The 24,943-nt window shown below is 47.3% G+C and overlaps 1 protein-coding gene across 3 annotated transcripts in view; it reads left to right on the top strand.

Moving 5' to 3' along the window:
• LOC137538389 (NAD(P)H dehydrogenase [quinone] 1-like) overlaps positions 1-24,943 on the top strand; it is a 90,181-nt gene that overhangs the window by 38,268 nt on the left and 26,970 nt on the right. The window contains exon 1 of one of the 3 annotated variants that reach the window (XM_068260529.1): positions 16,695-16,794. The exons of the other annotated variants lie outside the window; for them this stretch is intronic. Within the exon in view, the coding sequence (XP_068116630.1) occupies positions 16,785-16,794 (10 nt within the window). The 5' untranslated portion in view covers positions 16,695-16,784. Of the gene's footprint in view, positions 1-16,694; positions 16,795-24,943 lie in introns of those variants that run through there. 3 annotated transcript variants of the gene reach the window in all.

Genomic DNA, 24,943 nt, shown 5'->3' with positions numbered 1-24,943 from the left:
ATAAAGTAATCATCAATTAAAAAATGCACTCTAATTATCTGATATTCGGTTACTAAGGGCCCATTTCCACTTGTGCGGTGCAAATTAGTCGTGGAAAATGCAAAACTAATTCGCACGCGGATGCAAATTTTACCGCAAATTCACGGTCGTTTTCGCATATGTTAGTAAGTATGCGCATTGAACCGTCAATGCCTGTGTGCTTTTTACATTGATTTTATGCAAAAATGCCCACAAATTTGCGTTAAAATTCGCATACGAAACCGCATGCGAATTTCCTATTAAATACATTGTATGCGAATTGCATAGCGGTATGCGAATTCTGCGGGGGTCTATCGTGCAGATTTTTTTTCTGCACAGAAAAACGCTTAGAAATCCTGACAAGTGGAAACAGGCCCATCCACTTGTATTGTCTATGCGAATCTGCATGCAGGAAACACATGCAGATTCGCTCTAGTGGAAACGGGCCCTATATGTGGTAACTCGTTCTGGCCACCTAGGTCATGGCCTAGGGCACCACAGGAGCAAGGGCACCAAAGCAGTAGGCTAAACTGGTGCAGCATTTGCAAGCTTGCAAATGCAGCAATGCAGGGAGCTCAACCGAGCACCTGACCACAGTACCCTGCTGCTAGCCGCCTGTGAAGCAGCCACCTTGCTCTCTGTGCACGTTTGCATTGTGGCCGGCAGCTATGGTTTGGGCAGCATTGGAGACGGAAAGGAAGAGGAAGCTTCTGCACTGGAGATAAGAAATGAGTGACACTGATGGCTGCTGCAGAGTAAAGCGAGCTTACTACATATACTGAAGGGGGGGAGGGATTGAAGGAGTCATCTGGCTACCTATACTGGAGGGAAGGGGGGAGGGGGTCATAAGGCTACCTATACTGGAGGGAGGGGGTCATAAGGCTACCTATACTGGAGGGAGGGGGTCATAAGGCTACCTATACTGAAGGGAGGGGGTCATAAGGCTACCTATACTGAAGGGAGGGGGTCATAAGGCTACCTATACTGGAGGGAGGGGGTCATAAGGCTACCTATACTGGAGGGAAGGGGGGAGAGGTCATAAGGCTACCTATACTGGAGGGAGGGGGTCATAAGGCTACCTATACTGGAGGGAAGGGGGGAGAGGTCATAAGGCTACCTATACTGGAGTGAAGGGGTCATAAGGCTACCTATATTGAAGGGGCGTGGCTGGTGACATTGGCCTTGGGACGGTAAAAAGTACAAATTTGGCCCTGCTTTTCTGCACCCCTTTAGATGTTAAAATCAGTATTCTAGTGGCTGCAGCACATCTAAGGGATGTCATAGATGCACCGGACAGAAAACCCAAACCTTTTCTCGCGCGCACACAGCTCCCTGCCTCACCGCTGCCCTGCTACACGCTTGTGACACTTAGGGCCCATTCACACTAGAAGCGCTTTTTTTGAGCAGTTTGCGATTGATTAGGGGTTTTTTTTTACCGCGATTTTAATGAAAGTAAATGGGAGCGATTTTAAAAAATGCTAATCAATCGCAAAACGCTCAGAAAAGTGCTTCTAGTGTAATTGGGCCCTTACCTACCAGGGCCTAGTGAACTGAGGCATGGTTGTTCAGTAAGTTACAGAACTTCTGCCTCCATGTAGAAAATCTTTAGTGAGTTTGGAAAAAAATTGTAAAATACTGAATGAGGTATTTTACCGACCAAAATTATTTTACCAAACTGCTTATTGTGAACCGAGCCCCTTGTATCAGTAACAGTGCCTCACTCCGTAATTTTCCTGTGTTGCAGTGTTATCCTAGTGTTGTATTATTACACCACTGTTATATAATCCTGTTGTAGCATCACGGTTTCCGTGGTTACTGTATCCCTGGGCACTCACTTTCTGCTCTGCACAGTTTTGGGTTTCACCATGACGATGTCTCATAGCAGCTCTGCTTGCGCTCTGATGTTTTACAGCAGATCCCATTTCCAAACATAAGTGCTTCCGGTCAGAAGATTCCATATTTAGCATCCGTGTTCCCTGATCCGGGGGTGGATTGAGGTTCTCGTGATGACGTCTCTATGTTGCTCTAGCTATCTTATTATTGCAATATTTCTGGCTTCGTTGTAACTTTTTATTTATTATTAATAAAGCGCCAGCACTTTCCGTGGCGCTGTACAAAGTAGGAAAACAAACAAGGGGTACATAATATACATCAAATATGGACTCTGGTACAAACAACTGGTGGTTACAATGACGGATGTAACATTATGAATAAAATGTATAACCTAATGTGAGCTATGAAATGAACAACAAAATACATGACACAAAAGGTGAGAGCCCTGCCCTTGCGAGTTTACAATGCAAAGGAAGGAAGGGGGGGGGGGGGGGGGGGGGGGCAAGAGGTGCCAGTTAAAGTGAACCTTAAGTCAACTATAAAAAATGAGATTTACTCACCTGGGGCTTCCCTCAGCCCCCAGCAACTGATCGGTGCCCTCGCAGCTCCACTCCGATGTCCCAGGACCTGCCGGCGAGCACTTCCGGTTTGGCCGTCACTGGCTGACAGGCATGGGAACGCGAGTGATTCTTCGCGTTCCCAGCCTGTATATCGCCCTCTATGCTGCTATTGCGGTCAGGAGGCCAGAGCAGGGCTGCGAGGGCACCGATCGGCTGCTGGGGGCTGAGGGAAGCCCCAGGTGAGTAAATCTCATTTTTTATAGTTGACTTAAGGATCACTTTAAGGTTATCTAGGGAGGAGTAAAACTAAAGCAGTTAAAAGGTAATGGTCTAAGTTAGAGCGTATGCTTGTCGGAAACAGTGAGTTTTGAGGAAACGTTAAAAGATTTCAAAGGTTGGAGAGTGACGGATGTGCTGTGGAAGGGCATTCCAGATGAGGGGTCTGGTACGTGAGAAGTCTTGTATACATGAGTGCGAGGAGGTAATTCTAGAGGAGGACAAGAGAAGCAATCGGAGATTGTGGTCGGTATCTGGAAACTAGTAGTGAGATGTACCTGGGAGAGAGACTGGAGAGCTTTGTAGGTTAGGTTTAAATTTAATCCCCTCGGTAATTGGCATCCAATGAAGAGCTTGACAGCAGGGACGGATCTAGGGGGGGGCAAGCGGGTCTCTTGCCCCAGGCGCAGTTTGTTGAATTCTTAAAAAGGCGGCAAAATGTGGATGGGGAATGGCAGTTTAGGCGCCAAAACCTGACCTTGCCCCAGGCGCAACTTGGGGCAACTTGGTCTAGATCCGTCCCTGCTTGACAGAGGAGCAGCAGAGGAAGCCCGAGAGGAGAGATGGATGAAACGAGCAGCTTTATGTGTATGGAGTGAGAGTTGAGTCTGAGTAATTTTACCCGCCCTTTCCTGGATCACTAAGCTGCCTTCATTGGCCAGCTATCACTATCGCTAGTCATGTGATATTGAAGACTAGGTGAGTGAACACTCAAGGTAACCAGTGAGTTGTTGATCATTCTGGCTTGCATACAATTTGCATTGGTTGGTATGGAGATGTGTCTGGGATGCTGGCAGGGAAGTTTCTATGGCGAGATCTCTGTGATGCTTCATATACAGGGACCGTTTAACGCCCAACATAACCTCTGACCTGAACCAGGGAATCGCCATGTGAACAAGCGTTTCTGGCCCCCTGACTTCAGCTCAGAGGTCATGCTGGGCCTCATGGATACAAGTCTGCCACTGGTGAACCCGGACCATGGTAAATTCCATCCCAACACAGAACTTATCCCATTTGGAAGGCTGACAGGGCCATTTTTAAGGGTTGGGGTGCGGCGCACCACCTGGGGCGGAGGACATAGATGGGCAGGCCCATGTGCCCAGCGGAGGGGGTGGAGAACTTACCTCTCCAGGATCTGTCAATACAATATTCAAAGGCGCACACTGATTCCTTTCACAACACAAATAAAAGTGGTGCGCTATTACAGTTCTCCACACAGTATGTTCACAGTCTCTATATGTAGCGCAACACACTTCTATGCAGCCTATCACTGCACTGTATTGTTAAGAAGTCCCCTTTATCTTGATTGCTGGTTCTTATAGTTCACCGCCACCACACCAAGCAATTGGAATAGAACTCTGCTCAGACCACCATAGGTCTATATGATGTCTTGGGGTTATTCCCGGGTCACCCCCGACCTCTGCGAGCTTAAGATCACCTTTCTGCCTTCTTTCCACCTTTATTTGTGGGTCTTTTTACCTCCAAATATAAACTGCTCATAGCATGATATCGTTTTAAAAAAGAATGATCTAAAATTTATTGCACTTACAACATCCACGATAAAACAGCATGAGTTTTTCCGGGCTCTCCCCCATATCGGTGGCCTCCGGTGGGCTCTCCAATGTATGTGCCGCCTCTCAGACTCGACCGCCGCGCGCTCAGTCGTCCGTCCGTTCCGGCGTCTCCCTACCGCTCAAACACTCCACGCCACTTCCTGGGTCCCGCCCTACTAGTTTTGTTACCTCAGTGACTCATCAGGAGCTAACACCAGAAACAAACATGCAGCTAATCTTGTCAGATCTGATTAATGTCAAACACCTGACCTGCTGAATGCTTGTTCAGGGTATATGGCTAAAAGTATTAGGCTGCTTTCACAGTGGGACGTTACAGGCGCACGTTAGAGCAGCCTGTAACGCTCCCCAACGCACAGTAATGTAACTGCAATGGGCTGATCACAGTGCTCACGTTGCGTTACATTGTAGCGCTGCACGTCAATCTAAAGCGCTGCATGCTACGGCGTTAGAGCGGCTTTGCCGCGTTAGCCTGCTTGCACAGGCGCAGTGATTAGCCACATGGCTGATATTCACTGCACTGTGCTGACGTCAGTGGCGGGACCACGTGATGCGGAGTGTTCCGCTCACGTGGTCTCCACCAGCGCATGCGTACTATAGTACGCATCACGGATGCATCAAAGAGCCGCTTAACGCGGCTCTTTGCTAACGTCCTCTGCCACCACCACCATGCCTTGCGTTAGGTGCACGTTATGCGACCTTAACGTAGCCCCTAACGCAACGTCTTAGTGTGAAAGAAGCCTAAGGCAGAGGCTCAGCAGGACTGACCGGTAACTGGTATTGTTTTAAAAGGAAATAAATATGGCAGTCTCCCTATCACTTTTGTTACAGTTGTCCTTTTAAAGAAAACCTGTAATGAAAACAAAACCCGTTGGGGGGCTTTTTTTTTTTGTTTTTGTTACAGGTTCTCTTTAACCTCCCTGGCGATACAGTAAAATCGCCAGGGAGGCGGCTCAGCACTTTTTTTTAAAATTTAATCATGTAGCTAACCTAGCGCAAGCTACATGATAGCCGCTGTGCAGAATGGGATTTCCTGTTTGGCTTCCTCATCACCATGGCGACGATTGGGATGACATCATCCACGTCATGGCGCACAGGGGAGTCCCGATCCACCCCTTAGCGCTGCCTGGCGGTGATTGTCCAGGGGGTCAAGGGGTCTGGGGGGGGGGGGGGGGGCGGCAGGTAGCAGTGAATCGGCGCGGAGCAGCGGTGATCATGTAGTACACGCAGCTAGCAAAGTGCTAGCTGCGTGTAACAAAAAAAATTTGTGCAAATCGGCCCACCAGGGCCTGAGAAATCCTCCGGCGGCTTACTCAGAGCTCAGCTCGGGATTATCGCCCAGGAGGTTAAGCATTATCATACCTCTGTATTTTATTTTATTTTTTTTCTGGTCCTGAAGTGGTTTACTAAACTTAGGGCCCTTTCACACAAGCAGTTGACAGGCAGTGAAAAGCCTGCTGAACTCTCACAACTGCTTGCTGCTGCCTGGTAACTGCTTGCTGAGCACACAGCTCAACAGTTCGTGGAAGAGAGGCCTAATGCCGGGCATACACGGCTCTTTTTTGCGCCGGATCGAGCCAGCGCATCCCTGCTCGTCCGCGCGGAACGATTGCCGCTCGTCCCCACCGGCGCTTCCTCATCACAGCTCGATTCCCTGCCATTGTCCGCTGGCGGGAATTGAGCGTGGGTCGTGCGGGATGATCGGGCCAGCTGAATATTATCAGCTGGTCGATACACGGTACACAAACGTACCGTATATCCCCAGCATTAGTGTATATAACTGTAGAGTAGCTGTTAAATAGAAATCAAAACTAGTCCTTTAGTAATGGTGTGTACACACTTGAAAGATAAATGAAAGATCACAGACCAATTTTACTCCCTTCCATGTAGTATGAGAGCCATACCTACACAGTCTATTCTATGGAGCTGCACTCCCCATCAGATAAAAATATTTGCAAAATGCTGAACACAAAGATGCTGTACACATGCAACAGATCAGTATCTGCAAAAGATCTGTTCCTGCAAAAGATCCGTTTCTGCAAAATGCATTCATAGTCTATGATATCTGCAGATCTCATACACACCTTGTTTAACAGACATTCATCTGCATATCTGACAATAATCTGCAGATCTCAAGATCCATCCTGGTGGATCTGATCTGCAGATGAATGTCAGTTAAACAAGGTGTGTATGAGATCTGCAGATATCATAGACTATGAATGCATTTTGCAGGAACGGATCTTCTGCAGGAACAGATCTTTTGCAGAAACTGATCTTTTGAATGTCTACAGCATTTGTGTGCAGCATCTTGCAAAGACTTTTATCTAGGGAGTTCAGCTCAATGGAATAGACTGTGTAGGTGTGGCTCTCATACTACATGGAAGGGGGTAAGATTTCTGTCTGATGGGGAGTGCAGCTCCATAGAATAGACTGTGTAGGTGTGGCTCTCATACTACATGGAAGGGGGTAAGATTTCTGTCTGATGGGGAGTGCAGCTCCATAGAATAGACTGTGTAGGTGTGGCTCTCATACTACATGGAAGGGGGTAAGATTTCTGTCTGATGGGGAGTGCAGCTCCATAGAATAGACTGTGTAGGTGTGGCTCTCATACTACATGGAAGGGGGTAAGATCTCTGTCTGAGGGGGAGTGCAGCTCCATAGAATAGACTGTGTAGGTGTGGCTCTCATACTACATGGAAGGGGGTAAGATTTCTGTCTGATGGGGAGTGCAGCTCCATAGAATAGACTGTGTAGGTATGGCTCTCATACTACATGGAAGGGGGTAAGATTTCTGTCTGATGGGGAGTGCAGCTCCATAGAATAGACTGTGTAGGTGTGCTCTCATACTACATGGAAGGGGGTAAGATTTCTATCTGATGGGGAGTTCAGCTCCATAGAATAGACTGTGTAGAGTATGGCTCTCATACTACATGGAAGGGGGTAAGATTTCTGTCTGATGGGGAGTGCAGCTCCATAGAATAGACTGTGTAGGTGTGGCTCTCATACTACATGGAAGGGGGTAAGATCTCTGTCTGATGGGGAGTGCAGCTCCATAGAATAGACTGTGTAGGTATGGCTCTCATACTACATGGAAGGGGGTAAAATTGGTCTGTGATCTTTCATTTATCTTTCAAGTGTGTACCTAGCATTGGAGTACTTGTAGAGGGTGCAGACAGGAGCAAAGAACATCTGTGAGCAGTTGCCAGGCAGCAGTGAGCAGTTGTGAGTTTGAGAGGCATTTCACTGCGCCTCAACTGTCCGTGGAAAAGAGGCCATCATTTTGTAGTCGTCAAACCCAAATTTAACAACCTATCAAATTAATTGATTTAGGCCTCTTTTCCATGAACTTTTTTTTTTTTTTTTTTAAAGCCATTTTTATTTCCAATTCCTGGCGATTACCTGCGCGCTGGGTTTTATATTATTTTTTTTTTCGAACCGCTTTTCTAAGTCAGGAGGTGAAGTCTTTGATTACTATTTTTCCTAAATCTTCCATTGAGGCAGAATCTCCCCCCCCCCCCCCCCCCCAAAAAAAAAAATGGCCCATGCACTTCTTTTCTGAGCGGATTGGAAACGAACAGTTCAGATGTGAACTGTCTCCTAGAGAATCGTGGTGTAAGCGCTTTCAGGATGATTTTGAAAGATCCCTGGTGCTTAAATACGAAAAATGCCTCTAGTGTAAACGAGCCCTCCATGACTGATTCATAATATGATTGTGAAGTCATGTGTTAACCTTTTATACTTTCCTAACTTCACAGCAACTTTTACTATGGTTTGATGTGACCCAAGTGAGAGTGGAAAACGCTTCCCACCTAGCTGTTTGTTTCTAATAATTCCAGTCTGTTTGCAGGATCACTTATGCTCTTTAGAATTTTTATAATAGGAGGCATCCGGACAGGTTAAGATGATTAAAGGGTTAAAGTGTACCCGAGGCGACCATGTGACATGAGATAAATGTGTGTAGTACAGTACAAAACCCATTAATAACCAGGCTGTTTTACTTGTTTTATTTTGCTGCCTGAAATAAAAAGGATTATTAGGAACTCCATACTAATACAGTGTTTGTTTGACCCCCTTTCGCCTTCGAACTGCCTTAATTTTACGTGGCATTAATTCAACAAGGTGCTGAAAGCATTCTTTAGAAATGGTGGCCCATATTGATAGGATAGCATCTTGCAGTTGGAGATTTGTGGGATGCACATCCAGGGCACGAAGCTCCCGTTCCATCACATCCCAAAGATGCTCTATTCTATTGGGTTGAGATCTGGTGACTGTGGGGGCCATATTAGTACAGTGAACTCATTGTCATGTTCAAGAAACCAATTTCAAATGATTCAAGCTTTGTGACTTGGTGCATTATCCTGCTGGAAGTAGCCATCAGAGGATTGGGTACATGGTGATCATGAAGGGATGGACATGGTCAGAAACAATGCTCAGGTAGCCCGTGGCATTTAAACGATGCCCAATTGGCAGTAAGGGGCCTAAAGTGTGCCAAGAGAAAATCCCCCACACCATTACACCCCCACCACCAACCTGCACAGTGGTAACAAGGCATGAAGGATCCATGTTCTCATTCTGTGTACGCCAAATTCTGACTATCGACTCATTAGACCAGGCAACATTTTTCCAGTCTTCAACTGTCAAATTTTGGTGAGCTCGTGCAAACTGTAGCCTCTTTTTCCTATTTGTAGTGGAGATGAGTGGTGCCCGGTGGGGTCTTCTGCTGTTGTAGCCCATCCGCCTCAAGGTTGTGCGTGTTGTGGCTTCACAAATGCTTTGCTGCATACCTCAGTTGTAACGAGTGGTTATTTCAGCCAGCGTTGCTCTTCTATCAGCTTGAATCAGTCGGCCCATTCTCCTCTGACCTCTAGCATCAGCAAGGCATGGACTACCAACATACTGGATGTTTTTCCTTTTTCACACCATTCTTTGTAAACCCTAGAAATGGTTGTGCGTCAAAATCCCAGTAACTGAGCAGATTGGGAAATACCAACAACCATGCCACGCTCAAAATTGCTTAAATCTCCTTTCTTACCCATTCTGATATTCAGTTTGGAGTTCAGGAGACTGTCTTAACCAGGACCACACCCCTAAATGCATTGAAGCAACTGCCATGTGATTGGTTGATTAGATAATTGCATTCATGAGACATTGAACAGGTAGAGTATGTATGTATGTTCCATGGCTTCACCTCATACTTTTTGGAGTGTGATCTCCTCTGATATTCCGCCTAAGTGGGATCGTTCTAATCTCTCCACAGTGGTTGACTTGAGGGTAACCCAACTGGGCACCTTGGTTCACCTCAACATATTACACCACACTGACTCTCTCCTCCTCCGATGACGCTACAGCCCAGTTTTAGTCTTGGCCTCCTTCAGTTTTCTGCCCCATTCATCTCGGTCTATCGCTGGCTGTTTCCAGTTGCGTATCTTAAGCAGTTCTTTGGCATCTTTGTGAACTTCCTCTGCCTGTCTTTCTAGGTCTTCCAGTTGGTCTTCATCCATCCATGCTCCTTGTAAAGATTCTTTTGGGATCCTATGGTCATCCATTCTAACCACATGTCCTGCCCATCTCAGCAGTTGAAGCCTAATATAGTCTGATATTGGGGAGATCTAGCTCTATCTTATTTAATTCTCCATACACCATTCTCGTGGGTGGGGCCATAGACTTTGTGTAATATCTTCCTTTTCAAAAGCATCCATTTTGCCTGCTAGGTTTTTAAATAAGTATCCATGTTTCACACCCGTAGGTAAGTATAGGCCTGATTATGGTCTTGTATACCCAGATTTTGTTCCTTCGGGTATCCCGTGAGTGTCACATTTTTTGTTTTTTACTTTGCCCTATCACACATCTTTCAGAGTGAGAGACACGGACTCACCCAGTTTAATGTGATTTTTTTTTGTGGGGGGGGGGGAGGTCTCTAATTTCCAGTGTATTCTCAAGTGTTTTTCAGGAGCTGAGCGGCTTCAAGTGGCTCTCATTGTCTGTCGCTGAGCACACCAGATCCATGAGGTAACAGCAGCATTTGTATTTGTGCTGTAGGTGGCCACACCCGACTCTCTGAACAAGCATAAACACAGAACTCCGTAAATCCTCATTCATCCTCCTCCTGGCTCCTCACCAGCTTTTCCATGAAGGATTAGAACAAGTACTAAAAGGAAACCTGAGCTATTGCTGGCTGCACTCTACAATGTGTCAACAAAATCAGTAGGAAATTATGTGCAGAAGACAGTCATTGCTATGACTCAGCAGCATTCAGCTCCCTTGGCATAAAAAGCATATGCGCCAGTTCCAGCGTAGCCCACAGAATGATACAAGGCAGTTTGTATGCTATATCGCTCCCAGGGTGAGGGTGTGAGAAGGCTACTTGCCAGATGTACCCCCCCACCCCCCATATAAAGAATAACTGGTTAGATGATCCTCCACAGGGCCGATTCTCTCATGAAGCAAGATGGAACATTTGCATCAGGCGGCAGAGACTACAGGGACAGCATGTTTGTACTGTGCTTACACTAACAGCATGCAGTCAGAGTAGGAGGAGAAGCGAGAGGAGAGCGAGGTGAAGAGGTCGTCATTGGGGAAAAGCAGCTTGTTGTGCTGTGTGAGGAGTCTGACAGTGAGTGAGGAGGGGGGAGGCAGGAAAGCAGTAGTGTTTCATTTGACTTGCACAGCAGAAGGGAGGAGGTGGCACTGCTGTCCCTGACCTGAGGAGGAATGGAGTGGCTGAGGGTGAGCAGTTTGTTTGTCACAGCCTCACAGCCAGCCAGTGTGCTATTGTGTTGAGCTGCAGCATGTCATGTGAGGACATTCAATGAAGCAGAGTAAATTGCCGGGTGCTGTGAAATCATGCCAAATTCGGGGAGGGGAACATCCTTACAAGTTTGCCTCAGGCAGCAAAAAGTCTAGAACTGGCCCTGGATCCACAGTGTGTAGTGGAATTTGGAGGGGGACCAGACTCCTCCCACCCTCTCCTTGCCCCCCCCACATTTGCAGAGCTGCAGCACAGCAGGCAAGGATTACATTAGACAATCTTCTCCTCCGGGCTCCATGACCTAGAGGTGTGCCGGCTGCTATCCCATCTTACACTGCGCCCCGAAACAGACGTCGATCTGCCAACTTTTTGAATTAAGGCCCCTTTAAGACATGCCCCTGCCATGCCCCTAGCCACGCATATCCTATAGAATTCAAAAGCAAATGTTTTATCATTCAATCTGTCATTGATTTCATAACATATAAAATAAATATATTTAAAGTGTACCTGAGACGAATTAATATAAAAAATGTATACATACCTGTTGCTTCCTCCAGCCCCCTCCGCACTGATTGCTCCAACGCCATCTTCCTTCCCCTCCTCCCGGTAGAAGCCCCGTAAGTTTGGCCAGTCGGCGCATGCGCAGTGAGGCTGCATGAGCTCCTGCGGTTGGGAGCGGCCTGTGCAGTAGTACTGCATGCGCACCGACTCGCCAAACTTACGGGGCTTCTACTGGGAGGAGGAGGTGGAGGAAAACTGTGAGGGGGGGCTGGAGGAAGCCCCAGCTATGTATAAAACTTCTAGAGTAATTCAATCTCAGGTCTCCTTTAGGCTGGGTGCACACATAACATGAAAGGCTGTGTTTTATGTCATGTGAAAAAAAAAATTGTGTTTTTTTTTTTTGGTGCGTTTGCATTAGTAGGTTTTTTTTTTTTTTTTAGGCTTTCTTTTGGGGGTACTTTTTGCTAAGAAATATTTTATTCTAAAAATGTTTTATCAGGAAAAATAAAAATTAAAGAAATCCATTATTTCTCAGTTTGCGGCCATTATAAGTTTTAAAATACATGCTACCAGAATTAAAATTGACATATTTTATTTGCCTATTTGTCCCGGTTATTGCAACGTTTCAAATTTTTCCCTAGTGCAATGGATGGCACCAATATTTAATTTGGAAATAATGGTGCATTTTTTTTCAGTTTTGTGTCCATCCCTGATTACAAGGCCATAATTTATAAAGTTATAGTAATATACCCTATAGACGTACATATTAAGTAACTATTTATGGAGTGTTTTTTTTGGGGGGGGGGGGGGGTGTTGTACCCAAAAAAAATTGGCCAGCTATGGGGGAGTGTGGGAGGTCAGGGTTAATTCAAATAGGAAAAACGGGTAACTAGGAATTATTTATGGGGAAAAAAAGGGGGGGGGGGGGAATGTAATTTCACAATTTGGCCACAAGATGTCCTCAGTGGTGTATTCAGTCTCCATACGATTGGTATGGAAATGGAAGGGCTGCGTGGACGGGATTTGTGAACGGCAGAGTGGTCTGAATAGACTGCTGCAGCCATTCACACAGGGAATGAGATCAATGATGAATAGGAACTGTTTTCCCATTCATTGATCTAGCGGCTACCGATCGGTGGTAATGAGCGGCGGTAACAAGAGCGGGGCGAGGAGTGGGCGCGACAGGAGGGACGTAGTAGCTACGCACCTGCAGAGTTGTCGCATTTTGCAGGGGCGTAGTCACTTGTCCCAGCAGAGGGAAAATGCATCACAAAAAACAAAAAAAGCATATAAAATCGCATGAAATTGCATTCCCATTGACGTTAATTATGTGTTTTTTAATATTTAGCAACAAAGCCAGTGTGTTTTTTAAAAACTCATGCATACAAAACGCATATGCATTTTTTTCCATGCGGCCCATAGACTTCCATTAGTGGCAAAAATGCATCGTTTTCTGCAACACTTGTGTTTCTGCTAATGGCCCTTACTCACGGGCTACAATTGTCGCCACAACACGCGGGGTGCGTGTGTTGCGGCGGCAGGTCGCCCGTGAGTATGGGCCGTCGCACGAGCGCGCACCCGGAACTGTCGCCCGCCGCTGATGTCGCCAGGCGATTGAAAGTTTCAATCGCCTGGCGACAGTCGCCGCCGCAACTCCGCAGCAACTGTCGCTAGTCCGCGTGAGTACGCGGACTAGCGACAGCAACCTCCATTGAGACTGCGGAGCTTCTGGTGGGGGGAGGAGGAACGTCGGCGACAGCTTCCATCGCGCCGCTGGTCCCTCTTCCGCGTGTGTACGCGGAGGGACATGGCGAGGAGGTGTCGCCCACACGCTCACATGTGCTGGCGACAGGCAACTTTTGCTGCCCGTGAGTATGGGCCATTAGTGTGCACCTAGCCTTAACCACTTAAGGACCAGGGGATATTCTGGCGATCGGTGCTGCGTGGGCTCTACAGCCCGCAGCACCGATCAGGTATGTGCCAGGGCGATCAGACTTCCCCCTTCTCCCCCCCCCCCCCCCTTCTTTTTTTTTTTTTTCCCACTAGGGGGATGTCCTGTTGGGGGACTGATCGCCGCTGGCTATTATTAATTTGCGGGGGGGCTACTCAAAGCCCCCCTCCGCAGCGTTTTCTGGCCTCACCTCCGCTCCCTCCCTCTGGTGTTCCCTCTGAGCGGCGCAGGGCGGATATCCGTCCTGCGCCTGATAGGATAGGCTTCTGCCTATCAGATGCCGGCGATCCCCGGCCAATCAGAGGCCGAGGATCGCCGATCTACGTCACGTATAGAGATGTATGTCAGGGGGTATAGTTAGCCGGTAGGTAGATGACCCAGAGCCAGACCCTACCGGCTAACTATACCCCCTGACATACACCTCTATACGCTTTACCCTGTCTGTCATTGCTCACTCTGCACTTAACTACCATTGTGAAGCACCTCACCGACTCTCTCTCCTCGATCCACACCAGTTTGCATACAGGGCTAACAGATCCGTAGACGACGCCATTAACATCAGTCTGGCGTACATCACGGAACACCTAGATAGACCACACTCCTACGTCAGGATCCTGTTCTTGGACTTTAGCTCCGCATTCAATACGATCTGCCCTAACATACTGACAGACAACCTTGCGCACCTCGGAGTCGACCCAACACTTTGCGAGTGGGTAAAGGACTTCCTCTCCAACAGGACGCAACAGGTGAAGCTTGGCAACTGCCTCTCCAGTGTGAGAACTACAAACACAGGAGCACCGCAGGAATGCGTTCTGTCCCCCCTCCTGTTCTCACTGTATACCAACAGCTGTACATCATCCGCTGACTCCATAAAGGTCATCAAATTCGCTGATGACACTACCATCATTGGGCTCATTGGCAGGGAGGGGGAACACGACTATCGCAGCGAGATCGAGAGAATCTGTAGATGGTGTGAGGCCAAAAATCTTGTTCTAAATGCAGCCAAAACAGTGGAACTGATCTTGGACTTCAGGAGACGCCCACCCACGCCACAACCAGTCCTCATCAACGAGACTGAAGTGTCCAGGGTATCTAGTGTTAGGTTCCTTGGAACAACATTGACTAGTGACCTAAGGTGGGGGCAGAACACCTCCAAAATCCAGAAGAAGGCCCAGCAGAGACTGTTCTTCCTACGCCAACTGAAAAAATTTGGTATGCCTCAGAAGCTGCTATCCAGTTTCTACATTGCCACTATTGAAGCCACCCTTTGCTCAGCCATTGTTGTGTGGTATGCAGGAGCAACTGCCAGGGATAAGTGTAAACTTCAAAGAGTCATCAGATCAGCAGAAAGGGTCATCGGCTCTCCTCTGCCACCTCTAGACCTCCTCTATACCGCTAGATTGAGGAAAAGGGCTGACAAGATTTCCCTGGTCCCCTCCCACCCAGGCTTCCATTTCTTTAAGCTCCTTCCATCGGGCCGTCGCTTCAGAACCATACGCCCAAAAACCAACAGGAGAAGGGACACCTTTTTTCCTCAAGCAGCCCTCCTGCTGAACTCCTGCCACTCGAGGGGCACTCTCGCCCCACTCAGCTCAAAGACTCTAGGATGGGGTACACGGGAGCCCATTCCTGCGTAACCATCGATTATCCTCTAGTGTAATGCCTGCCTGTCATTTGACTGTTTTTATTGTGTTCGTCTTAGAGTAAATTCTGTCTCTTAAGTGTAAATTTTCTTTGTTCTATTGCCAATGCCATGTGAACCACAACCAATTCCGGGTACGACTTTTGTCGCACTTGGCGAAATAAAGATTCTGATTCTGATACCAGTATGTCCTTTTCTATGGACAATTATGGTTTGTTTTTCACATTGTTTTTTGATTTTTGCATTGATGCACTTTAGTCATTGTTTACATTATTGTGTTGCACTAGTATCAGGAGGTATTGAACCCGGGTTCATAGTGTTGTGGTGCTCAGTATATTGACCACCCCACACTTACTCAGATTCATTGTTATATATATTTATACTCTATACCTCCCAACTTTTTGAGATGAGAAAGAGGGACACTTAAGCCACACCCCTGCCACACCCCTAATCACGCCCCTAGTCACACTTACGATAAAGATTTAATAAGAAAAATATGTTGTTTTATAATTCAAACCACACTGGTCCTTTCTATCCTGGTTTATTTTCCATATTAACATTTTACAATTAGTACTAAATCAATTTAAAGGATGGGAATAAAGTTTAGAGTCACATCAAACACATTTTTTAGTAGAGAAATATATATATTTACATAGAAAGAGGGACAAAGTCCTGAAAGAGGGACGAATGAGGAGGAAAAGAGGGACAGGGCTCCCAAAGAGGGACTGTCCCTCCGAAAGAGGGACAGTTGGGAGCTATGATACTCTAATGTCTATGCATATTGTGTCATTATGTTATTGATCATGTAATTACAGTGGAAGATTATGGATAGTCGCTTTTAGATGTTTTTATCTTATCAGATAGTATTATATTGAAATAAAATGTGTTTGATTTTTGGATACCCTATATAGTGTGGTGCTGCTTTTTGAGCTCTCTATTCCTCCCTACAGCTACACCTAGGTGTTAGTCTGAAACGCACAATGTTTAGTGCAAATTAGTATCCCTTTTGGCAATGTTAAAAAAAAAACACAAAAACTGTGCACCCATCCATGCAGACATAAGATGGTTGCTTCCAGGTGACTTCCTGCTCAGAAACTCCACTTCTTGTGAACTATCAGTCTGCAGCAGGCCGTGCCAGCAAAGTGACCGACGCAAGCGCCCACCCGACTCCATACGGATGAGGTGGATGCAAGCTACGCTAACAAAACAAACATACAGACTGCTTCCATGCTCCACCCTTGTCCCTTCCTTCCTTCCCAGGTCATCATTACAGGACAGCACCCTTGAGAGATGACCCCTATTTTGGCAGGAAGTAGTATAAAATATTGACAAGTCACAGGGTCCACTAATAGTGAAGATTACCAAATTACTTTTTCTAGCTTCCAGGCTACAGGGAAGACCTGCTTCAGCTGAGTGCAGAGCTGCTCCTCATGTACAAGGCTGCCCTCTAGAGTAGCCTGAATAGTTTTGGCAAGGTACCACCGGTCCACGCCCAAAAAGTTACATTTGTATTTACCGAGCGTTGCAAGCCATTGTTCCTCTGTAATGAATTAGGCTGTGCTATTACTGCAAGAAGGAGTAGGATCAGTTCACATCAGTCCAGAACTGATCCGTTCCGACAAACGTGACACAAGATTGTGTGGTTCTCAATTTCTGCGGACGGCAACGGAAGCTGACCGAACCAATGACAGCCTGTGAGTATGGAAGATATCTGTTCACACTAGGCAGCTCGCTGCACGTTTCACTAAATACTCGCCTGACGCCATCTATCATGGTCCTCTGACGCTGGGGACCATTTGGGACCCTACACCAAACCTATACGCTGGGTATATCCGTCCCAGAGCCCCATTCACTAGTATCTCAGGCTGCCATTGGTTTGCAGTATCCCAGTCCCACAATGCATTTGCCTTTATGAATCCTGACTGTGGCTGTCAGACTCCCACAATGCATTGTGGGACTTTTAGTTCCTTAAATGGAACCTAAACTGAGAAGGATATGGATGTTTCCTTTTAAAATAATACCAGTTGCCCAGTTCTGCTGATCCTGTGTCTCCAATACTTTCAACCACAGCCACTGAACAAGCATGCAGATCAGGTGCTCTGACTGAGGTTAGACTGGATTAGCTGCATCATCATGCTTGTTTCAGGTGTGTTAGTCAGCCAATACTGCAGCTAATGAGATCAACAGGGCTGCCACTCAACTGTTATTGTTTACAAGGAAAAATCCACATCCCTCTCAGTTTAGCTTCCCTTTTACAGCTGGAGAGACAAGTTTGCAGATTCTATTTTATTCTGCTGCGTCGCATTTGACCTCTATTGTAATTAAAAGCTATGTTTTGTAATTGAGTTTTAACACTATGCCTTAAAGCCCCCAATTTTTTGTGGTGTTAATTATATTCTTGTTGCTATTCAGAGGGGTGGCTTTGGTACTCGAAAATTATATTTGTATAAAGATCATAACTCCCCAACCCCCCCCCCCCCCCTTCCCCGACTTTTGGAGCCAGGAAAAAGGGGCATGCCTCTGCCACGCCCAAAATTTACATGCAGCACTCCCTGGTAGTCTTGTGGTCCACCACCTTTCCCCACACAGCGTTCCCTGGTAGTCCAGTGGTCCACCTTCTTTCCCCACACAGTGTTCCCTGGTAGTCTAGTGGTCCACCTTCTTTCCCCACACAGCGTTCCCTGGTAGTCCAGTGGTCCACCTTCTTTCCCCGCGCAGCGTTCCCTGGTAGTCCAGTGGTCCACCTTCTTTCCCCACACAGCGTTCCCTGGTAGTCCAGTGGTCCACCTTCTTTCCCCGCGCAGCGTTCCCTGGTAGTCCAGTGGTCCACCTTCTTTCCCCGCGCAGCGTTCCCTGGTAGTCTAGTGGTCCACCTTCTTTCCCCACACAGCGTTCCCTGGTAGTCTAGTGGTCCACCTTCTTTCCCCACACAGCGTTCCCTGGTAGTCTAGTGGACCACCACCTTTCCCCGCACAGCGTTCCCTGGTAGTCTGTTGCCCCTCCCGCCCCCACACAATGTTCCTTGGTAGTCGCCGCTACCCCTACACAGCATTCCCTAGTTGGCCCCCTCCTTCCCACTCAGCATTTCCTGGTAGTCTAGTAGCCCCCCTCCCACCCTCCCCCATACAGTTTCCCCTGGTAGTCTAGGCTGTTGATATCTGAATCAAGTGCTTAGTCATACTGACATTGTAAAAAAATTAGTGTTCTAGATACGATGAAGTTTGTGCAGTTTCTCCTCCCTTTGTAGGACATTATATTACATTTTACAGTCTTATGCCTGCAGCTATCTATGTCCATACTGTTAATGATTACTGCACTTTCTTATGTAATAATGTAGCAGATTTGCATCTCTATCTATGGTATTCAGATAATAATCTGGATGGGATTTCTGCAGATTTCTAAGAATGTCAGCAATGCCTGAACTTTCTTTACAGGCAGATGAATAGACAGTCACCTGATGTCCTGTCTGCAGCTTAGGCGGGTCATGTGAATGGCACGAGGACCCAGTGCCCCAGGGGTTTAGAAGAAATCCTGTCTGGTAATAGCGGATTTAAAACTACTTCAATTGTCGCCACATTACAGCCCAACTCCTGGAAGAATGTAACTATCTAAGGCAGGGGTGTCAAACTCAAATACAAAGTGGGACGAAATTGTACACTGGGACCTAGTCGCGGGCCAATCTTAATGTCTACCTTCCTCCCTTATAAAGTTACCAGGTTTCTAATGGCTCTCCTCCAACCCCTATACAGTTTCCCGGTGTCTAGAGGGCCCCACCCTCCCCTATACAGTTCCTTCATGTTTAGTGCTTTCCCCCTACCTCTTTCATTGCTGCTTATCTGTTGATCTAGAGCTTCACCTCCACTATAGCTTTCCTGGTGGTCTACAATGGGCCAAATATAATGCAAAGTTGGGAAACTACTTGACAAATTGAATGGCTCTGAGGGCCAGATTTGGCCCACGGGCCGGAGTTTGACACGTATGATCTAAGGCTACGTTCAGTGGCTGAATAGTGAAGTTAAAGTCAATGGGAACTTTTTATTTAAAAAAATAAATTATTTAAAAAAGCCAGATACTTACCTAGGGACCGGCAGGGCTCTGGGTCCTATTGAGCGTTTCCTCTCCCGGTGCCCATTCCAGCGCAGGCTCCCTGGTAGAAGTATTTGACTAAATTTGTCAAATATTGTTCGCTGCCGAAGGGAGGCTTCAGGAGCCCGAGTGCTCCTGAAGATGTACCGCTCCATACTGTGCTTACGTCCTCTAGTCCCACAGTGGTGTGTACGCGTTATGGAGCCGCCTGTCTTTGGGAGGACTCTGCTCCTAAAGACTTCCGAAGTCCTCCGTGGCAGGGGATTCAAATGAAGAAGCTAGCACTGCAACGAGTGCACCGGGAGAGGACTGGGAAGGCTCTCTAAGACCAAAGCCTTCCCTCTCCTTAGGTAAGTATCTGGTGTTAGACTCCCCATTAGCTGTAAGGGCTCTGCCTCTGTTAAAGGAGACCAGGGATTGAACTTCGGCTCTTCCTATTTAGTGAGCCAGCACCATTTGAGTAAGGAGTCTTTGGGCTAGACTCCCTAACACTATATTGCTGCTGACTGAGTACTCTCTAGTGGCTGCAGCTCAAGCGCTTTGAGTCCGCCGGGAGAAAAGCGCAGCATAAATGTTTGTCTTGCGTTGCGGCATAATCACCACTCTGTAATGCAGCTTGCCACATTGAAATGCACCACCTGTGCAGCGTTCAGTCGTGTGTTGCTCTAACATGGCTTGTGCGGCATGGTAAGGTAACACACTGCATGCATTGTGGAACCGCAAAACGCACACATTACCGGCAACAGCGAAGCATACTTTACATTGTATGCAACGCAATGTACGGATGTGTGCCACCACTTGGTAAGGTAACACACTGCATGCATTGTGGAACCGCAAAACGCACACATTACCGGCAACAGCGAAGCATACTTTACATTGTATGCAACGCAATGTACGGATGTGTGCCACCACTTTCCTGATCCTTTGCGTTCCTGCTGTCACAGGGAATGTGGACAGGAGCAAGCAAGAAAAAAAAAAAAAAACTTACCTAGGGCTTCCTCCAGCCCCTGGAAGCCGATATGTCCCGGGATCCCTTCTGTTGCAGATGCCGACCTCTCCAGGACAGCATCTTCTTCTGCGCGCAGCCATGCCGCTCGCGCTCACTGGTGCAGATGGGGACTCCGAGCTCTGCCACTGCCTCGGACCCCCAAATCCCCATGCGACACCAAGAGGGGGAGTGAAGGTGGGCTGCGGTGCTCCCACCACCAGGTGATTCACCCACACTGCCTCTATCTAATGCTGAATGCAGTACACACGAGAAACACTCGCTCCAAGCCAGCAATCTCCCATTTTATATGGTCCACAAACAGCCCGTCAGCCAATCGAGTGCAATGGTGTCTGTAGTACCAAATCCCGCAGGAATCGCATAAGTTCAGCTAAAGTCAGGTGAGGGGGATCAGACGGACATAATTGCAGACTGTCACCAGCAGGGGGCACCACGTGCAGGTATGCACTCTCCTTGTCTCCCCTCCCCCTCTGTAACCGCTTACCCAATAATTCTGCAAAAACAAATTTAAAAACACACACTAGTGCACCGTTAATCTGTACAGTAAATGTCTTGATTTTATAGACCCAAGCAATTGTTTTCCATCTATCCTTCAATTTTCTGGAAAAAATATTAGAATTTTCAACCAGGGCTGATCAAAATATATCTGAGAAATGAGACAGAAAAGAGAACTGCTGTTCTCAGCCATGTTATTACTCCGGTTTCAATGAAGAGCTTTTTTTTTTTTTTTTTTTATCCTTAAAGGAGAACTGTAGTGAGAGGCATATGGTGGCTGCAATATTGATTTCCTTTTAAGCAATACCAGTTGCCTGGCAGCCCTGCTGAGCCATTTGCCTGCAGTAGTGTGAATCACACCAGAAACAAGCATACAGCTAATCTTGTCAGATCTGATAAAAATGTCAAACACCTGATCTGATCTGCATGCTTGTTCAGGGTCTAGGGCTAAAAGTATTAGAGGCAGAGGATCTGCAGGTTAGCCAGGCAACTGGTATTGCTTAAAAGGAAATAAATATGGCATTCTCCATATACCTCTCACTACAGTTCTCCTTTAAGGTAGTGGAAGGTAGGGATCATCATTCGGATTTTGCGGTGTTGAAATTTCCGAACTTCCAATCGGAAATCCGATCTTGGAAATCTGATTTCTGTAGAAATCTTGCATTACCACAACTCGGTAATTTTTACCCCAATCACAGACCTCTGAAGCATTGGACCAGTCAGAGAATGCAGAGTCAACTTGGAAGTATTTGGCCATTCAGAGAATGCAAAAAATGACAAATTCAACTTGCATCCTTTAACGATGCCTGAGCAGGATCAATTGGCGGCCACTACACATACGCAACGCTCGTCGGCTGAAACGGTCGTTATCGGGCTCAGAAGTCTTATCTGTGAGATCTCCCAGAGATGAATGTCATCAGTTTGATCAGGTGATTGATTTGGGTCAGTAGAACTTCTGCCGATCAGTTAGATCCCAGAGAAGAGCCATTGTAGTCACTCCCATGGTAGTTCTGCGCCTCCTCTCTGTGGCTGCTGTGGGCATGAATGGGAGAGTCTTCAGGCTGCTGTGGCTGATCTGAACAGTTGTTCTTGCAAATACTAGGATAATTACATCAGTTGCTTTGCAGTAATCCTTGTAGAGCTCTCTGTATAATGAGACATGAAGGATCATTGTGTAAATGAGGTTTGCGTGCAGCTGTTGCGTTCCTACAAACCCCAGAAGAATCTGATAGTTGCATCAGCAGAATCTACGCAGAAGGACATCTGACGTAACTGTGCTGTGAATTCCGTATGGTCTCCTGTGTGCAGTAGTGTAGCGAGAAGCCCATTATTGGGTGGAAGCGTACATGGCGTTTAAACGGACGCAGGAGAAGCGGAAGTAGAATATCGGTAAATTTATGGATATTCTACTACCTCATTCACATAATAAAATATCGGTATGGAGACTTAAAGAGGAACTGTAGTGAAAAAAAACCTAATAAATAAAATTGCTTATTGTTAACAATATTCATTGATAGATTATTTAGTCAATGATTGCCTATTGAGAAATCTTTCCTTTCCCTGATTTACATTCTGAGATGTATCACCGGTGGTGACCTCTTTAGTTCTGCCAGGTGATCTGTATGGAATGTTCATTACTCAGAGTTCAGAGGGAGATACTGCTTGCTTGGCAGTTGGAAAAAGTCGTTCCAATCCACAATGCAATGAGATTCACAGACAGGAAACTGTCAGGACCATGGTCCTGACATCACCCTGTGGGAGGGGTTTCACCAGAATATCAGCTATACAGACCCCTACCCTGATGATCTATTCATAAAAAGGAACAGATTTCTCATGGGAAAGGGGGTATCGGCTACTGATTGGGATGAAGTTCAATCTTTGCTTAAAGCAGGGGTCTCAAACTCGCGGCCCGCGGGCCATTTGCGGCCCTCTATACAATATTTTGTGGCCCTCACCGGCAAAAGCTTCCTTATAGTTCGCTTCAGTGCTCCCAAGTAATCCGCTGCATCCTACCGCTAAACAAGGGCTGCAGAGCCCCCAAATCGCCCGGGGGGCAATCCGCCGACCTTTCCTGGAAGGGGCAGAGCTTTCAGCTTCAGTTTTGCCCCTCCTGACGTCAATCACCGCACGGATCGCCGCCTCTCCCCGCCCCTCTCTGTTAAGGAAGAGTGAGGGGGGCGGGCAGAGGCGGCGATGCGCCGCGATTGTGAAATTCCCCAGCCTCATCCTGACTTTGCCTCCTGCGGCCCCCAGGTAAATTGAGTTTGAGACCCCTGGCTTAAAGGGATTGGAACCAGAGGTGAGGAATATGGAGGCTGCCATATTTATTTCTTTGTAAACAATGTCCGTTGCCTAGCAGCCCTGTTAATCTTCTGGCATAAGTAGTGTCTGAGTCAAAACCCTGGAACAAGCATATAGCTAATCCAGTAAAAACCTGAGTCAGAGCACCTGATCTGTTGCATGCTTGTTCAGGGTCTATGGATAAAAATATTAGAGGCAGAGGCACAGCAGGATAGCCAGGCAACTGGTATTGTTTCTAAGGAAATAAATATGGCAGTCTCCTTATCCCTCTTACCTCGGGTTCCCTTTAATGGTCCTCTTTAACATCTCATTACTCTCGCAGAACTCTCCACCGGTGGGCAACCAACCTTAACCACCAATGTCCTGTTTAACCTCTTTCGGGCACAAGACGTTAGTTACGTCCTCTGTCATATGACAGCTGACATCTCTCCTCACTGATCATTTGCCATGACGATTGACTCCTGATCACTACAATCGCCGCCGATCGTAGTGATCACTGAAGCAGCATCAGCGGCTGAAGAGGAGGATCCACTCGCCTCTCCTGGCGTTCCTCCGGCGATCGTCGCTCTGCCACTAAAGTTCCAGGTCCCAGCTTGATTAAGTCATCAAGCTGGGACCCAGAACTTGGCGGCAGTCTGTGGCTGGATGGCGGGGAGAGCTGCTCATTGCAGGACCCAGGGAGGTGAGTAATGAAGGCTGCCTGCACTGGGGACACTAGTTACCTATACGGGGGACACTCATGCATGACTATACTTGGAATACCTATGCCTGGCTATCTAAACCGGGGACACCTAAACCGGGCAAACTGCTCTGGTCCAGCAGGGGGGTTTAATGGCCAGTCCCCAAGCCGTTAAAAGGGTGCCCGCTATGCCAATTGTGGCTACAAATAGCGGGTACTATTTGTTGCTCCAGCTATTTGTAGCCGCCGTTCGCATAGCAGTGGCCTTTTATTGAAATTGGACGTGTCTTGATCACTTCTTTAACTGCCCCTGTGTAGATGGGTTGCAGGATGCACATGCAGGATGAGTATTGGCCCAGCAATAATCCAGAATGTCGCTGGTGATGTGAGGATAGGTTGCACATGCAGGATGAGTATTGGCCCAGCAGTTCTCTAGAATAATGTCGCTGGTGATGTGAGGATAGGTTGCACATGCAGGATGAGTATTAGCCCAGCAGTTCTCCAGAATGAGACGTCACTGCTGATGTGAGGATAGGGTGCACATGCAGGATGAGTGTTGGCCCAGCAGTTCTCTTGAATGAAATTATGCTGGTGATGTGAGGAAAGGTTGCACATGCAGGATGAGTATTGGCCCAGGAGTTCTCCAGAATGAGGCATCACTGCTGATGTGAGGATAGGGTGCACATGCAGGATGAGTATTGGCCCAGGAGTTCTCCAGAATGAGACGTCACTGGTGATGTGTGGATAGGTTGCACATGCAGGATGAGTATTGGCCCAGCAGTTCTCTAGAATGAGATGTCGCTGGTGATGTGTGGATAGGTTGCACATGCAGGATGAGTATTGGCCCAGCAGTTCTCTAGAATGTCGCTGGTGATGTGAGGATAGGCTGCACAGGCAGGATGAGTATTGGCCCAGCAGTTCTCTAGAATGTCGCTGGTGATGTGTGGATAGGTTGCACATGCAGGATGAGTATTGGCCCAGCAGTTCTCTAGAATGTCGCTGGTGATGTGAGGATAGGTTGCACATGCAGGATGAGTATTGGCCCAGCAGTTCTCTAGAATAATGTCGCTGGTGATGTGTGGATAGGTTGCACATGCAGGATGAGTATTGGCCCAGCAGTTCTCTAGAATGAAATGTCGCTGGGGATGTGTGGATAGGCTGCACATGCAGGATGAGTATTGGCCCAGCAGTTCTCTAGAATGTCGCTGGTGATGTGAGGATAGGCTGCACATGCAGGATGAGTATTGGCCCAGGAGTTCTCCAGAATGAGACGTCA

The sequence above is a fragment of the Hyperolius riggenbachi genome, chromosome 11 (assembly GCF_040937935.1).
Source record: "Hyperolius riggenbachi isolate aHypRig1 chromosome 11, aHypRig1.pri, whole genome shotgun sequence".
NCBI lineage: Eukaryota > Metazoa > Chordata > Amphibia > Anura > Hyperoliidae > Hyperolius > Hyperolius riggenbachi.
Note: the sequence above shows the minus strand (reverse complement) of the source record. Positions and strands in the feature narration are given on the sequence as shown.